Source organism: Paroedura picta, chromosome 2 (genome assembly GCF_049243985.1).
Source record: "Paroedura picta isolate Pp20150507F chromosome 2, Ppicta_v3.0, whole genome shotgun sequence".
NCBI classification, from domain to species: Eukaryota; Metazoa; Chordata; class Lepidosauria; order Squamata; family Gekkonidae; genus Paroedura; species Paroedura picta.
Window position 1 is genome coordinate 135,473,467 of NC_135370.1, and position 16,724 is coordinate 135,490,190.

General features: G+C 43.2%; 1 protein-coding gene across 4 annotated transcripts in view; it reads left to right on the forward strand.

Annotated features, from left to right (window-relative positions):
- AVEN (apoptosis and caspase activation inhibitor) overlaps positions 1-16,724 on the forward strand; it is a 159,768-nt gene that overhangs the window by 132,916 nt on the left and 10,128 nt on the right. For all 4 annotated transcript variants that reach the window (XM_077322947.1, XM_077322948.1, XM_077322949.1 and 1 more), the window contains 2 exons: positions 9,545-9,615; positions 16,211-16,306. In XM_077322947.1, coding sequence (XP_077179062.1) covers positions 9,545-9,615; positions 16,211-16,306 — 167 coding nt within the window. The remainder of the gene's footprint in view (positions 1-9,544; positions 9,616-16,210; positions 16,307-16,724) is intronic.

Genomic DNA, 16,724 nt, shown 5'->3' on the forward strand with positions numbered 1-16,724 from the left:
GATAAGTATCTATCAATTCCCTGCCCTCCTCCAAGTGATAACCTCTCATAAGGAGAGCAATCATGTCCTCTCTCAGTCTATTAATCATGCTGAACATTCCCAAGTCCCTTCCCATGAACATGCATTTTTGCAAAGCTACTCACACCAGGGCCAAGAGTATTACTGCTCAGATCAGGTGCTAGGGCTATGTGACAAGGAGGAAGCAGTGAGGCAAGAGGTGTGTGTATGTGGGGGGTGGGTTAAATGAATTTTTCTGTTTCCTTCTTGTTCTGTGTTTGTCACTTAGCTTGCTGTCTTTCTCAGCATGGAGGAGGACATCAAGCTGTAGTAATCCTGTTATCTCCATTATTATTGAGCAGCCCAGTAATAATAACCCATATCCCTTCTGTCAGTCCCCCCTATTTGCTTAAAGATTGCTGCTGCTCTTAGTTCACATAGAACACAGCTGTATCCTGATAATTGTATAATATTAGATGCTATATAACCTCATCATCAGTTGGTACTGTCAGTCCTCTGGTATATATTTGCACTTTATCTCCTGACAAAATGTATTTCAGTTTGCATTTCCATCTTGTGCTTCTTTTGGCAGAATGATCTCTCAGAGTACGTACTTCTACAACTTTCTTCTGTTCCTCTAGCAACGGGTATTCTAACTGTCTCCATCATGTCAATTCCTAGCATCATTTTTTTAAATGCCTTGCTGTATTATCTTCTATTCCTAACAGTGTTTATCTTAGGGTATATTTTTATTGCTAGCCTTCATAATGATGTTTACATTTATATGAAAAATATAATCTTGACACAATATGGCAAAGTTCAGACAGAATGCCAAATCCCTCAGCTTGTGTTAATGACTTCCACAAATAATGGCTTGCCATAAACCATCCCCGTGTGCTTCTTCTATAAACCAGGATTGTGAACCATGAACAAGCAGCCCTTTACAGTCCTGGTTTACAGGAGAAACATATGCCATTATTCAGTGTTCTAATCTACTAGTACCCAGCATTAAGATCTAATGACTCCAAGTCACATATTAGGAAAAAGAAGGATGAGAACATATGAATAGCATCTCAGACAAACCAATTTTATTTCTGTAGTTCTCTGTCATGCATGCATACATTCAATGAGACAGTTTGACTAGTGGTCATAAACACATGCTGGCAGGGGCTAATATCCATGGACATCTGGGGAGCCACTGTTTGACCATCCCTGCTATAGACCAACTCTATATTGTTAACTTTGATTCCTGTTTATTGTGTGCCACTTTTTAAGAGGCTGGTCAGCCAGAGCACAACCCTGGCCAGACTCCATTTTCTTTGGACCTGACTGCTGCAACGTTCAATGTGTTCTGCATTCCTTTCTCCCCCACTCTGTTGTATTGCTGATCAAGTGGCCAGTGAGTCCATTTTGCCTAGGGCTATCTTGCCATAATGATTTACAGGTGTGAAGACAACAAATGTCTTTGTCTTCACACCTGTAAATCATTCTGGCCAATCTGCCTGGGGTAATCTTTTCCCCCACCCTGACAACTAGTCTCTAGAAGCCCCTGAAACCTCCCATTCACCGGGCAGTGATATCAGCGCTCTCTCAGCCTCACCCACCCCACAGGGTGTCTGTTGTGGGGAGAGGAATGGGAAGGCGACTGTAAGCTGCTTTGAGCCCCCTTCAGGTAGGGAAAAGCGGCATATAAGAACCAACTCTTCTTCTTCTTCTTCTTCTTCTTCTTTTTCTTCTTCTTCTTCTTCTTCTTCTTCTTCTTCTTCTTCTTCATTGTACCCTAATAGTTTCTTTCCTTCAGACCCATTAATGACCAACCCAAGCCATCACCTAGACCCATCTACACCCATTTCTTTATTGTTTCAACCCGGAGACAGCCCATCTTGTTTACATGCAGTTTCAAGCATGCCTACTCCTCTAATGGTATAAGAATTCCTGCCTTGGCAAGTCAAACTGCCACTCTGGAATCCTGTATCCATTTAGGTCACCCTTCAATTTGCTGGTTCATTCTGTCACCTTGCTCTGTCTCCCTGCTTTCTTCAGGATTGGTAAATATATTTTTCATTGACCTGCTTTCCCAGACTCTCTTCATTTCCCCCCTTATTTTCCCATCTCTGATGGCTTGTTACTGTGCCTGATCTATATTTTTCTATGCCTGTTTTTATTTTATTTTACTATCTGTTATCTGCCTCAAGTTCCTAAGGGTTCAGTCACCTGGTATATATAGGTAATTTCAATCTTTGCTAAAGTTACCTGACCTCTTGAAAGCCATTCCCCTCTTAACATGTGTCTCCTGACATGCATTTCATGTAAGTATTTATTTCTAAAACCTTTTATCCCTAAAATCAGCTCCTTTCTCAGAGATGCTATATCAGCAACATCAAACAGGTTCAGGAGGATTGGGCATTGGTCATTTTGGATGTGACATCTTTATATATGGATATTCCACAGAATGAGGCCTGAGATGTAATATATGAAATTCTAGAGAAAAGGGAATTTTTGCAACCCCCCCCCCCCACTCAATTTTTCTTTGTCAATAGCAGAACTTTGTCTCCAATCTTTTTTTTCAGTTTGCAGATGAATAGTTTAGCAAATTTTGGGCACAGCCATGGGTTGTAAATTCGCTCCCCAGTTAGCCAACCTGTATATAGAGAGGTTTGAAGATAAATATATCCCTTCAAGCATATATAAACAAAATATAATTGTGTATAAATGATTTTGGATGACATCTTTTTATATGGGATGGTTCAGAAGAAACATTATTTCAGTTCACAGACTATATTAACATGGTTCACAGAACCATTAAATTTGAACTGAAATATATGTACAGCACCAATTTTCTAGATGCTTTAGTTAGGAAACAAGATAATACCATTCAAGGGGACACTTTCAGGAAGCCAATAGATGTTAACTCCTTTCTGGCAGGTGACAGTTTTCATCCATACCATCTAAAAAAGAACCTTCCCTTTTCTCAGTTACTACGAAAAGAAACTGCAGCTGTGAATCGGATCTCATCAAACAGGCTAAAATAACTGTCCAGCAATTGGCTGAGAGAGGGTATTCAGCTAAAATCTTAAAACATGCTCTCTGTAAAGCCAAACTAACTCCAAGATCCACTCTCTTAATACCTAACAAGAAAACAACATTATGGATAAAACGGTTATTGTTTTAACTTACAGCAAACATTACAATAAAATTAGAAATACCATTCATAAGTATTGGTAGCTCCGCTCTAACATTCCAACTCAATTCCTTTGTTTGCCCATTAAATGAGTGAAATAGCTCAAGGACAGGCTTGTTTCACAGCAGCCTTTCCTACAAAGAACCAGCAGTAAATACTGTAGATGGAAAGGGATTACCAAGAGGTTTTTGCCCTTGCCAGTATAGTAAAACCTGTCATAATGACAGAAAAATACAATGCTTTAAGGGTTCAGACAATGATAGAACTTTTTTTATCAACTAGTATATAACTCGTGCTACATCTGGTGTTATATATTTAGTGGAAATAAATATAAGGAACATATAGGTTTAATATCTAGACCTTTAAGAGTACATGTCCTTCATCACTATCATCAAACTTTTGCACCAGTGATCCAACACTTCAGAACAACTCAACATACTATGAAAGATCTTCAGTTTTATGGCATTAAGAAAATTACAGTGACCAAGGAACATCTGATACCTGCTCTGAAGACAATCATAATAATCATCATCATCATCATCATCATCATCATCATCATCATCATCATCTATTATATTTCTTACTCGCAACTTTTGGCGTACCAGCTTGTGGCAGAATACAATTCAAAAAGTCCCATAACAATAACCCCAATAAAACCCCCATTAAAACCACACAAAATAGTACACAAAATAACCCAATATGGTGGAAAAAACAATCCTACTTCCCACAGGACACTTGTCACCCAGGCAGCAGGGGAAAGTATAAAAAAAAATCACCCAAGTTCCTCTCCTCCCCTCCCCCCCCCAGTCCAGTCAGAGGGCTAGCATGCTGTTGTAAGTACTCTGCACATTTTATTACATATAATTTTAAGTCAACTCTGGAATGAAACATAGTATCTCTATTTTCTTTTTTAATGTTATCTTTGCATTTTGAGAAGTGATTGCATTGATTCTGAGAGAATAACAAAATGCTCTGTTTACAAACATTTAATTCCGGCACATTTAAGCCTCACTGTATTCAATTCTCATTTCTTTTTATTGGAGTTATGATCTGCCAGTTTGTAAAATATGAAAGCATTTACAGGTATTGTCCAATGGTTTATTAGTATGCATGGTATAAAACCAAATTATTTTCAGACTAAGAGAATTTTTAAAAATATAATTGGCTAGACCAACATTCTTATTAACCTAATTTGCATTCAGTGTGATCTGTGAATCAGTTTTGTTGCTTCTGTATTAGAGAATCTTACTCTGTGATTTAAGTACATCCTCAAACTGCTCAGTTGGGGAAATTCCTATTCGTTTCACTGGTAGCTCTGTGGGTTTAGCAGCATGATGTTTGTAATCTAGATATATTTGCAAAAAACAGTTTATCATTAAGTCTCGTTTCATTCTTCAAGAATTTAAAAGGTTGCCATACAGAGGATGGAGCAGAGTTGTTCTCTCTTGCCCTGGAGGGACGGACCAGAACCAATGGGATAGAATTAATTCAAAAGACAGTCCATCTAAACATCAGGAAGAAGTTCCTGACAGATAGAGCGGTTTCTCAGTGGAACAGGCTTCCTCAGGAGGTGGTGGGTTCTCCATCTTTGGAAATTTTTAAACAGAGGCTGGATAGCCATCTGACGAAGAGGCTGATTCTGTGAATGTTTAAGGGGGTGGCAGGTTACAGTGGATGAGTGATAGGGATGTGAGTGTCCTGCGTAGTGCAGGGGATTGGACTAGATGACCCATGAAGTCGCTTCCAATTTTATTATTCTATTATTCTATTTACAGTTTAATTCAGTTTGTTTCAATCTGATTGTGCCTAACTGCTTCAATCAATAAACTGTCAGTAGTTTGTTGGGTGGGATATCAGTGTTGTGTTCAGTGACGGTTTCTGAAGTAGAGAACATGTCAAATATAATATTTGCAGATACAAAGAGAATTAGTCAACTTATTTCCCCAGCTTAACTGGTCCTCTGAAGAAAAGAGGTACAATGCAAGTTTTATCAGATACAAATCCCTCTGTTACATCTTCAAAAAACTAATAGCAGCTCAGGTGATCAGCCAATTGTTATCAGCATTTGAAATTGCAGTACTTGATTTAATTAGACTAATATGCTTTGTGCTAAGGTCGCTGTAGTAAATTTATATTGTTGTGTCAACAAGCTGTTATTGTGAGGCTCACCAGAATATTACTAATAAGCTTGTTATTTGTAATAGTTTTGTGCTTTTCAATGGATGTTAGATTGGGAAGTATATGGAAACATTTTTCAGGGGATCAGGACTACATTACCTATGCTAGTTCAAAGTCCACTTTCCCTGCTCCCTCCAGGCCAAGGTTACAGTGATATACCCTAAACATTATCGACCCGTCAGCTTAACATCTGTAGCTGGCAATATTTTGGAACAAATCATCAAACAGTCAGTCCTTGAGCAGCTGGAACAGAGAGCTGTGATTTCTAAGACTCAGCATGGGTTTCGCAAGAACAAATCATGTCAAACCAACCTTATCTCTTTTTTCGAGAAAGTGACTACTTTGCTGGATCAGGGGAATGCTGTGGACATAGTTTATCTGGATTTCAGTAAAGCGTTTGATAAGGTTCCACATTATATTCTTGTTGACAAGTTGGTAAAATGCGGTATGGATCCTTATTCTGTCAGGTGGATCGATAACTGATTGACAGATTGTAACCAAAGGGTACTTGTTAATGGTTCAGCATCCTCTTGGAAAAGAGTGACAAGTGGAGTTCCTCAGGGATCTGTCCTGGGGCCTGTGTTGTTCAACATATTTATAAATTATTTGGATGAGGGTTTAGAGGGATATTTATTAAATTTGCAGACAATACTAAACTGGGAGCCATAGAGAAGATGGAGCAGAGGCTGGATAGCCATCTGACGGAGAGGCTGATTCTGTGATGGTTCAAGAGGTGGCAGGTTACAGTGAATGAGCGATAGGGTTGTGAGTGTCCTGCATAGTGCAGGGGGTTGGACTAGATGACCCATAAGGTCCCTTCTAACTCTATGATTCTATGAGGGGAGCAATCCTACATAATCCAATAGCACTAGTGACAGTCAGCACCCACTGGGGCTGGTAGGAAGGAAGAATCCTAAACTATTAATCGGAAAAATAAATAAGTGAAATCAAGCTGCATATTATCTCAGATTGTGCTGCTATACATGGCTTTGTAAATATGCATGCTTTATAAATATGCAGTTCATGCATTGTATGTAAGATTCTTAGCCAAGCACTGTCAACTGCTGGAAAGACTGAGGAATGAGCACAACATAATCAGTGTCACTATTTTTCTACAGAGTTTTGGATGAATCCTAGAATGTTGCCATGATATGGTGACATCAATCCTGAGTTCTCACCAAATGTGACATTACAGTGTCAGTGTGATACTGATCCCTCCTCCCATTGTTCCTATTGCTACAGAGTAGCTGCCGCAGGTCCACCAATGTGGCCCATCCTCCTTCCCCACACTGAAGACAACATCTGGCCCCCTCTCCCAGCCAGGCTCCAGGGACCCCCAACCCTGAGTCCTCCAAGCAACGAGGCTGGCTACAGCAGTATTTGAAGTGAGAAGGGGATTTTCTGTTGCCTCCCTATCAGCCAACTGTTAGGCAGAAGGGGAAAGCTCCCCCCCCCCTCAAAAGGAAAGCACAAGTATGCCCACAGACTTCTCTCCATTGCTTTCAGAAATGCCTCCCTCATCTCATTCAGAGGCTGTTAGAGGCTTTCTTCACAGTAGGCCTGAAGTCAGGGGGGCAGTTAACTGCTAGGGGCGGCTAACTCAACAGGTGAAGGACTTCGACGAACTGAAAGAACTGAGATGAAAGCACTGTGAGGGGATGGTCAGGGGCAGGACACGCATGCTGACTGGGTGGCTGCTGGGCAGATGGCCAATAAGGCTGGATGAGAACACAGCCAGGAACCTTACAGGTGACCTGATTGGCCAGGAAACAGTGGGCCCAACTCCTCCCACCACCCCTTGTCATTTTATTTATATTGTACAGATATGCAGCCTTGCTCACCTTAAGTCTGAATAGAGTTAGTAAACTAATACTGAGCTTGGATATAAATGGAGGGAGGGAAATAACAGCAGTAGCCAGAAAAAGCATCCAACTCCATAAAACAAAGCAAAACAAAGGTTCTGGGTCCCTGACTGGTCAGTGAATTCCAAAGAATCCATTGATCTGGACCCCCTGTCTTTCCTTACATCCCCTGTGGTGGTGCCTCCGCGGTTGTTTCTTCGTGAACACACATCTTTCCATAGAAAATTTGAGTCCAGTAGCAACTTAATTTTTTAGTGGAAGCCATCCTTTCCCATGTTCCATAATTTTTTAAAATCCTTGATTGATGATAATTAAGGAAAACAGGAGTATGCTGTGGGCAGCTGAGCCTAGTGAGCTGGATCCAAATTCCCTCCTTCTTACTGTTCCTGGAGGAAACTTCATTTCTCAGGAAAACCACTGGGGATACTTGGGTTGCTGCAAGAAGGGGAAGGTGATGATCACCAAGGAGCAGTACAAAGGATTGTACCCAATACATTGTATCTTTCAGACTTCTGTGGAATGTGCAGCCTCACTGTTGACTATGAACATTTACTTTCATTCAAATGGATTCCTATTTGTTGTACATTTAGCTGGATATATGTTTAGATTACCTTTTATTTTTGATAATTTAAAGATATTACTTTTTTAAAAAAAATCAAGGATGTAGATTGGCATTATAATCCCATACAGAACCCTACCTACTTTTCTTCAATTCATTTTGCAGTTTCTGGATTATATATCTTTAACCGCTCCTGCGGAGCAGATTAAATAATCCGTTAAGGGCACCAAAGGCGGGCCCTGTCCGTGATAAGGAAGGGTGCCGATAGGCCCCTTCCTCCGGACTGACAATTGGAGGGCCCGCGCCTGCCCATTGGGCCCTCCAATTGTCAGTCCGGCGGCAAGGGACCAATCGGCTCATGATTGGTCCCTTGCCGCTGGACTGATGAATTGGGAAGCGCGAAGCTGCCGCCCTTGGACTCTAGCAGTGGCCGCGGCCCTCGCCCCGCCGCCGCTTGCCGCTCCGCCTCCATTGCCGAGCCCTCTGACAAGCTGCCCGCGCCCGGGAGCACCCGCAGCCCCCACCGCCCACACCTACAGGGTCCGCGTCCACACTGCTGCCCGCTGCACCGGCAGAGCGCTCCAATCGTCGGCCACATGCTCACGTTCCCAGGACCGGCCCCCGCCAACCCATCCTGGAGCGCCGCCGCCATTGCCCAAACCTTGCCTGCCTGCTCCGGACGACCTGCGACGAGCCCCAAGCCTGCCTCCTGCCCTCTGAGGCCACAGCCTCACTCCCGCCCGTCCGCTGCGTGCTCCAGCCTCACCTTCCACGAAAAGGTAGGATGCGCCCCGGTGCGCCCACTCCCCGCCACTTCATGCACCGCCCACAGCCCGGCCTCCGCTCCGTCCCCGCTGCGCCAGATGACTCCTGCGCCCCGCTAGCGCCCGCTGTCTTCAGATCACAGCGGGCTCTATTTCTAGTTTATATATATTTCTAATGTATGCACTGTTCCCCAGCAAAACCCTTGAAAGAGTTTACAATGAAATAAAATTTTATAGTTCTACTGTAAAACAGGGGGTGAAAAACAGCAGTGATCCAATACAGGCAGCTGATTTAAAAAGCAAGTGACCAGCAGTGCGGTAGAAATTAAAATCCAGGATAACAGACTACTTTCATTCTACCTAGTTTATATACATTTGAGCTTTGTGCACAATCGTCACAAATAGTACTTCTTGATTTCTGTTTCTCTTCATCCTGCTGTTCAAAGTTTTTCTTCCTGTATGTATGTATGTATGTATGTATGTATGTATGTATGTATGTATGTATGTATGTATGTATGTATGTATGTATGTATGTATAACTTGCTAGAAATTCATTTTATGTGTCTAATGAAGTAGATTCCAAGCAAAGACTGTGTTTGACTGTAAAAAAGTAGCTAAAACAAAAGCATAGATAATCTTCATTGGTTTTTGAAGATTCAAAAGTAATGTATCTGAGCATGATACTAAAGGGAAGGCATTCAAAGTTTTAGTGTCACTATCACAGATGGTTTGACATTGTATTATTTTGTTATAATTAATTTTAAAAACCTTTAATTTTAAGTCACATCAAAATGAATGAAATGTTAGATTCTTCTAGTGTAAGTTTGTAGGTCTTTTTATTATTAATCAGCATACTTAACATATCCATCAAGTTCTTCATACAAGATGCTATATGGATGCTGGAGCTACTTCCTAATTGCCATACTGAATCCTATCCAGATATTTTTAAGTCATTCTGCAGAATATGTTCTACATATGTGTGTCCTTACATTTGTTATTATAGGTGATTCCTTTACACAGTTCAGATTTGTGGAAGAAAAGGAGTGGATTACAGAAAACCTTTGCACTAAACAGGTAATGATAAATTATTATTCTTTGCAAGAGGTTGAATTGTATTTATATCTCAGCTGTAGTCAACAATTGACTATCTATTTGCCCATTATTTTCTTTATGTAGATAATTGCATTTTTTTATTGTGGTCAAATGTTTATTTATCATTTATTTATTAGATTTTTTACCCACTGCTCATAGAGTTGACTCGCAGTGGGTTACAATCAAGAATAAAACCCCAGTACATAAAACATCTTTACACTGCTCCGCGGTATAAATAAAAAGCGAAGAGGTGTGGAAGTGGGCTCAGTCTGGGATGGGGGGGGTAACGATTGGCCCCTTGGCTCCGGACTGACAAATGGAGGGGCCAGTCGGAAGACCCTCCCCTGACAATGCTATACCAAAACTATATCTATATCAGTGGTCCCCAACCTTTTTCCGGCTGGGGACCGGCGGGGCAACTGCCCCGCCCGCGCAGTGCGCATGCGTGGTCGGGCTGCGCATGTGCACATGCGCCATGCATGGCCGAAATCATGCATGCGTGAAAGTGCCGCGCATGCACGATTTCGGTCACACATAGCGCATGTGCACATGCGTGGCCGCGCATGCGCGATGCGCGGCGCGACCCTGATTCCCTCTCCTCCCCCGCAGTAAGGAGCTTCCCGGGCCGCAAGCTTGCGGCCCAGGGAAGTTTTTTACTGCTGGGGGGGCGGGGAGAGGGAACCGCGGCCCGGCGCCCTGGCCTTCGCGGCTCGGCACCGGGCCGCGGACCACAGTTTGGGGACCACTGCTCTATATTACCCCTGTAAGAACTTGGACATTTATAATGAACAACTAATTAGAATGGCTCAAACTCTAGAAGTTGTTGTATCCTACTCTCCTGCTAGTGCAATAGATCTGGTATTCAAAATTACATCCAGGTTACCCAGGATCTGTCAACGTTCCCATATGGATGGACTCTTGGAAGTGACAACTAGCCTTGGTTATACCCAATGTTGGTGTTACCTTACAGTAGGCAAATTGAAAACCAATACAGAAACAAGCAGGAAGACTGCCTTTTCCTTTCACAACCACAACTAAATCCTTGGTTGTAGACCACATTCAAGATTAAAATAAGGGCACAACACTGAGACCCAGTTGATAAGGAAGACTGTAAGCTGGATATGGTAGTCAGAAATATCTACAACTCCCCTGGGCTGAGTTTCAGTATTGCCAACTATCAATGCATAATGACTGGCTACCAGCTCCTTCTATGGAATGGCATTGCATCCTGCCTAGAGATGTTGCCAGATGACAAGCATAAACTGGTGAAACTCATGGCCTTAGAGGCATCAAAGCTTTCCAAACTCCAGATATCCTCAACAAAACACTCAGCTGACTGTGCAGCCCACAGCCTCACCACAGCTATCACCCTGTATCACTACTCCTAGATGAGATCCACTGCACTTCGCCAAGAGACACATGCCAGAATTGAGGAACTCCCCTTTGGAGCCATGGTTCTTTTTAGCACCAACCATGATAAGATGCTCAACAAAATGACGAAGGATAAACGTACTGATAAGATTGTGAGTGATTTGCTCAATGTGAAATCCTAAACACAAACCCTATCTGTCCCTCCTAATAAAACAGTAAGGAGGGTTGGGGTGGGCTGAGTCCATGATCAAAACTCCCGGATTGGCCTCTTGGCCCCAGACTGACAAGCAGAGAGGCCAGTCGGAAGGCGCAAAGCGGCTTCCGATTGGGCCCTCACCAGGACAGACCAGAGTTCCATTCACCCAGCCCAGTCTGGCTGCCAGTCTGCTCCTGACCACCGCAGGGAGAGGAGGTCAGCAGGGCTGCCAAGGGGGATGAGAACAGAGGCTTGGACAGGCTGTGCCAGCCCTTTTCGCCCCAAGACTGTCCTAACTGTCATGTCCAACTGTAAATTGCCTCAGAACCCTGACAGAGCTGGCAGGAGGCTGCAGAGTGCTCCCCCTCCCCCCTTCAGGCCTGTTGCGAAGGAGCCTTTAACAGCCCCTGTCTGAGGGAAGGAGGCCTTTCCAAGAGCAACGCAAGGGAGCCTGAGGGCCTTCCTTTTGAGGATGGGTGACTTTCCCCTTCTGCCAAATAGTTGGCTGACAGGGAGGCCACAGAAAAGCCCCTTCTCACTTAAAATACTGCTCTAGCCGGGGGTAAGACACAGCCAAGCAATGTGTCTTTCTTCTTTGCAACTCTGCAGATTTGAGACCTACTGCACAGCGTTATTCTGCAGATGAAACTGGTTCTTTTGTCTCCTGTTTCATCTGCACAACAACCCTGTGCAGTAGGCCTCAAGTCTTTCAATTCAACAACAACCTGTGTGGGAGGCCTTAAATATTTCTTCTCTACCACAACCCTGTCCAAAGTAGCCCTTTCTGCCTGGGGAGCTGATCTTTATACTCTGCAGGTGAGCTGTAATTCCAGGAGCTCTCCAGACCAGCATCAGTCCTGTGTGTCTGGAAAGTGCAGGAAAATCTAAATAAATATTTACAGCCTCCATTCTTCTAAGGAGCAACCATGAAAGAAGCATGTGGGCACATAACATTTTATCAGCAGTGAAAAAATGGAGAAGAAGGAACAGGATGGACACCTGTGTACTGTGACCACTCCATGTGTATTAGGGCAAAGGGGCATTTCAGTGTCTGTGGCCTAATTCACACAAGAAGGGAAATGGCACAGAACTGGGGGGAATTGGTTGCCATGTAATCTTCCCTTAAGAAGAGTCTCCAGTCTGATTTTCCCTTCACATATCTGAAGATATGGCTCTGGAAAGCTCATCTGTAACCACTATGCCACAATTCCCAAAGGTCAGTCCTGTTCCACACTCAATGAACATTCCATACCACAGGTTCTTCCACACCCATACCCTCATTTGCCACCACGCCACCATAACCTCCCACACAACACACACATTCAACCCCATGCCCTTACAGACTGGACAACTTCTCCCATTCCTCTTCCCACTGCCAAGCTCTAGCGCCCATTGTATTCTTGGAGACAACGGGCTTTGCCCCTAGTTATTTCTATATTGTACTACCTTCAGAAGACTCATCCTTCCTATTCCACGAGACCACCTTAAATCCCAGGCATACAACCTCCTTTCTAGTACAAGGTTCCCTAATGCCAGGGGTAAGGTCAGATACCAGTTACTCAGTTCCCACCAATTAGCTAGACAGAGTTTTGACAATTACAGTCTGTGTCCAGTATGTCATGCAACAGAGGATCAGAGTCCCTGCCAACTCATCTGGCAGTACTCACCACTCTTTGCATGCCAGCTTGTTACATAACAGTCCAGTACACTAAAATCCCCAATTAAAATCCCATTTACAACCCATATCCTTTAAAAGAACTCAACAATACAATGCAGTACATATGGAGGTAAAATAACTAAGCCTTTCCTATTATGGGGAGGCTGTAAGCTGGGGCGGCAAGTGAGTATGACAACTGGCATTGTATGACAACTGGCATGGCATTGTATCTTCTTAGGGAGGCCCTTCAGATCTTCCTCTGGCACTGGCCTCAACCGTAAACCTGGTGGAAGAACTCTGTTTTGCACGACCTACAGAAAGTTAGAACCTTCCCCAGGGACCGCAGGTCTTCCGGAAGCTCGTGCCACCAGTTAGGTGCCAGGATGGAAAAAACACTGGCCCTCATCAAGGCCATGCATACTTCTCTAAGGCCAGGTACGAGCAGCAAGTTGGAACCAGCAGAACGCAAGGCCCTGCAGGCGTCATAGGGCGAAAAGCAGTCCCTCAGATAAGTGGGTCTCAGACTGTGAAGAGCTTTAAAGGTAAAAATCAAGACCTTGAACCTGATCCAGGCTGCAACTGGCAACCAATGCAGCTGCCTCAGCACAGGATGCATATGGGCCCTCCAAGGTGATCCAGTGAAGACCCTGGCAGCTGCATTTTGCACCAGTTGCAATTTCTGGGTCAGAGACAAGGGCAGGCCCACATAAAGCAAGTTACAGCAATCAATCCTGGAAATGACTGTCTCATGAATCATCATAGTCAGGTGTTTGGAAGACAGATAGGGTGCTAGTAGCCATGCCTGGCGAAGGTGGAAAAACTCCTGGTGGGCTACGCTCATGATCTGTGCCTCCATGGTCAGTGAGGAATCCAAGATCACTCCAGATTTCTGGCCTGGGGTGCGGTTGCATCCCGGCCAGGAAGGGTAAGTGCACTTCCTAATCTGCCCTCTTACCACCCAGCCATAGGACCTCCATCTTGGAGGGGTTGAGTTTCAGGTAACTCTGCTCAAGCCATCCAGCCAAACATCTGGGGGGGAGAGTCCGGGTGGTCTTCTACGAGGAGATAGAGCTGGGTGTCACCAGCATATTGATGACAACCCAGCCCAAAACTCTAAACCAGCTGGGCCAGAGGGCACATGAAGATGTTTAAAAGAGTGGGGGAGAACACTGCCCCCTGTGGAACTCCACAAGGGAGCTCACAGGAGTGTGATAGCTCATTCCCCACTGACACCCTCTGTGTCCAGTTTCGGAGAAAGGAGCATAGCCAGCTATGGGCTGTACCCTGTATCCCCATCCGTGTGAGGCGGTGGGCCAATAGCTCATGGTTGACCACATCAAAAGTGACCGACAGATCTAACATTACAAAAATGCCATCTTTTAGCTTTGGCCAGTTTGGCCGAATCTGAAACTCTGAATTTTTCGTCTTTGCATGTCCTAATGTGCACTGAATATGACAGTCCAGCTTGGAAGGAGAAGGGGAAGAAATGAAGGTAGATTAAGTATGCTAGAAAGAAGAGTGCAGCCTAGCTTGAAAAGCTCATTTTCCTCCACTGTTGCTCAAACCATTGTGTCTCAGTCACTTCCTATCCCCTAGGTATTCAGAGAACTAGGGGCACTATGTCCTTTAGAAAGCAGGATATGGTGGTTAAGACAAATGTTATCTACTTATCCACATGGCCTCCCAGTTGCAGGATCCAATAAGTTTTGCTACACAATTTTTAGCCATGCCATTCAACAAATCCCCTGAGCTTCTAGAAAATTGCTTGGACTTGTCTTTCCTTCACCATCTAAGGATTCTATGCTGCCCTTAGTTTAGAAACCCATATTGATTTGTCCCAAACAATATAACTGCATTAACCTACTGCATTTCCAAGTGCAGAATATGTCATACTGTGTGTGTTAATCGACAGAGACCTGTGGTTGCTATGGAAATTATGAACTCCGGAGCAGCTCTGTACAGTACAACTTCATCATGGAGGAGCAGCCCAAAGAATGCTAACTCCACCATAGTCACCAGTTTAGCCACGTGAGCTGGCAGCCCTACTTGGGGCAAGCTTATTAGGAAGGATCAGAGCTCACCAGTATCTGAATTCCCCTCTCCTTACCTTGCCCATCTGATTTCTGCTGCTATACCTCCCTATGTACACTCTGTGGATATTAAATTTAATGCTATCCTTTGTTGAGCTTTCTAACAGCAAATTATGCATGCCCGCATGCACGCAGAAACACCCATTTTCTGATTACCACTTTCTAGTTGTTCCCCTGCTTAAGATGGCCTGCTTGGTATCTGTTAGAACCCATTCTTTCTCTTTAATGGCTTCCACTTTGTGGAACAGGCTCCCTAAGGAACTGCAGAAAACATAATCTTAAGATTTGTTTAAATAGGCACTCTTAAGGACATTTTATTTGTGAGGGCTTTTAATGGGGTTTAAGATTCAATTATTTTCTTGAGAAGTAGGCTTAATGAGATTCTACTGTATTTTGGGAGAAGTGGGGTGTAATTCTTGTAATAAATAAATTAAGATGCAAGGATGCTGTTTTTATTGCAACCCTGTATTTTGTGCAATGTATAGCTGCAGCACATAATTGGAGGATTTCCTGTGTTAATTAAGTCTGTGTTCAAGCCTCAGACATTTTGAAGATTAATCTATCACATCATGGGTGAACTTCATCCACAATTGTAATCAAGAAATTTTGTGCTTATCACACACCTGAATATCAGTCAAATACCTTTTGTCACATACTTTTGACATGTCATTTGACAAGAAGTAGATAATATAATTTGTTCATTTGAAAAACTGATTTTTCATATTAAAATATAATTACAATGAGATGAGTAGTCTTACATTATTTCTAGTTGAGTGTATTTCAGATTTCGAGTTAGTACAGATGGCAAAGACTAAATACTGATCTATTTAAACTTTGAGCTCTGTGAAGTCTCTGCTGTAGTTGTTTTGTTAAAGGAAATACAAATGTGGGCCTTGTCTTAGAGTTTATGTTTCTATGCATCTGCCCCATTATCTGTGCTAGCTTTGTAATTTTTGATAATTTCTGATGTTTCTGATTATTCCATGTAATGTGTGTATTCGTTGCAAAGAAAGCTAAGAAATGTCAGAATGGCCTCACTTGGTCATGGTTCTTCCATGTGATGTTGTACTTTTAGAGCATTGCTTACTCTCTCCATTTGGAATTCTTGCCTCATGGGCTACCCAGTTCACTTTAGTGAAGGAGGAGATCATATGTGTTTCTGCTGCCTTCATGGTAGTAAACGGGGAAATTGGGGGTTAAGCAAGGTATTTTTTAAACAAAGTTTCATACTGATTTTACCTACTGTGTGTTTATTTTCTTTAGTTACCTGGGTTCTATGCTGATTGCCAATCTTTGGTCAAAGCCTTTGAAGAGCTGCCTCTGCATCTCAAACTAAATGTAGCTGCTGATCTGGTGCAGGTAATATCCTCATAACCACCATGAAATTTACTTTGTGCCGAAGTAGTCTCATGTTTTTGTAATGTAATTGGCCTGTGTTGTAGTATAAACATTCTGCATAGGGTCTGAAAGGGAGGAGGCCTGTGAAATGGAGTAGTTAAATGTCAGCACTTCTTATGCTTCGCTGCATCCTTTAAACAAAGTGTTTTCCGCATGCCGGGTGCATCTCGGTCAAAGCTAGCATCCCCAAAGAGTTGCTTGTTCTAATTTCATTGCTTCCTCCCCCGTCCTTCCTATTTCTTAGGAACAGAGCACTGAAAACAGAGAACTGTGTCAAAATGAAATGTGTGTTGGGCTCTTTTCCTCTATTTTAATTTTTGCTGATTTATTAAGATTCCTTCTATCCATACTATACAGTGGCTGTGGCTTAGCACTGGAG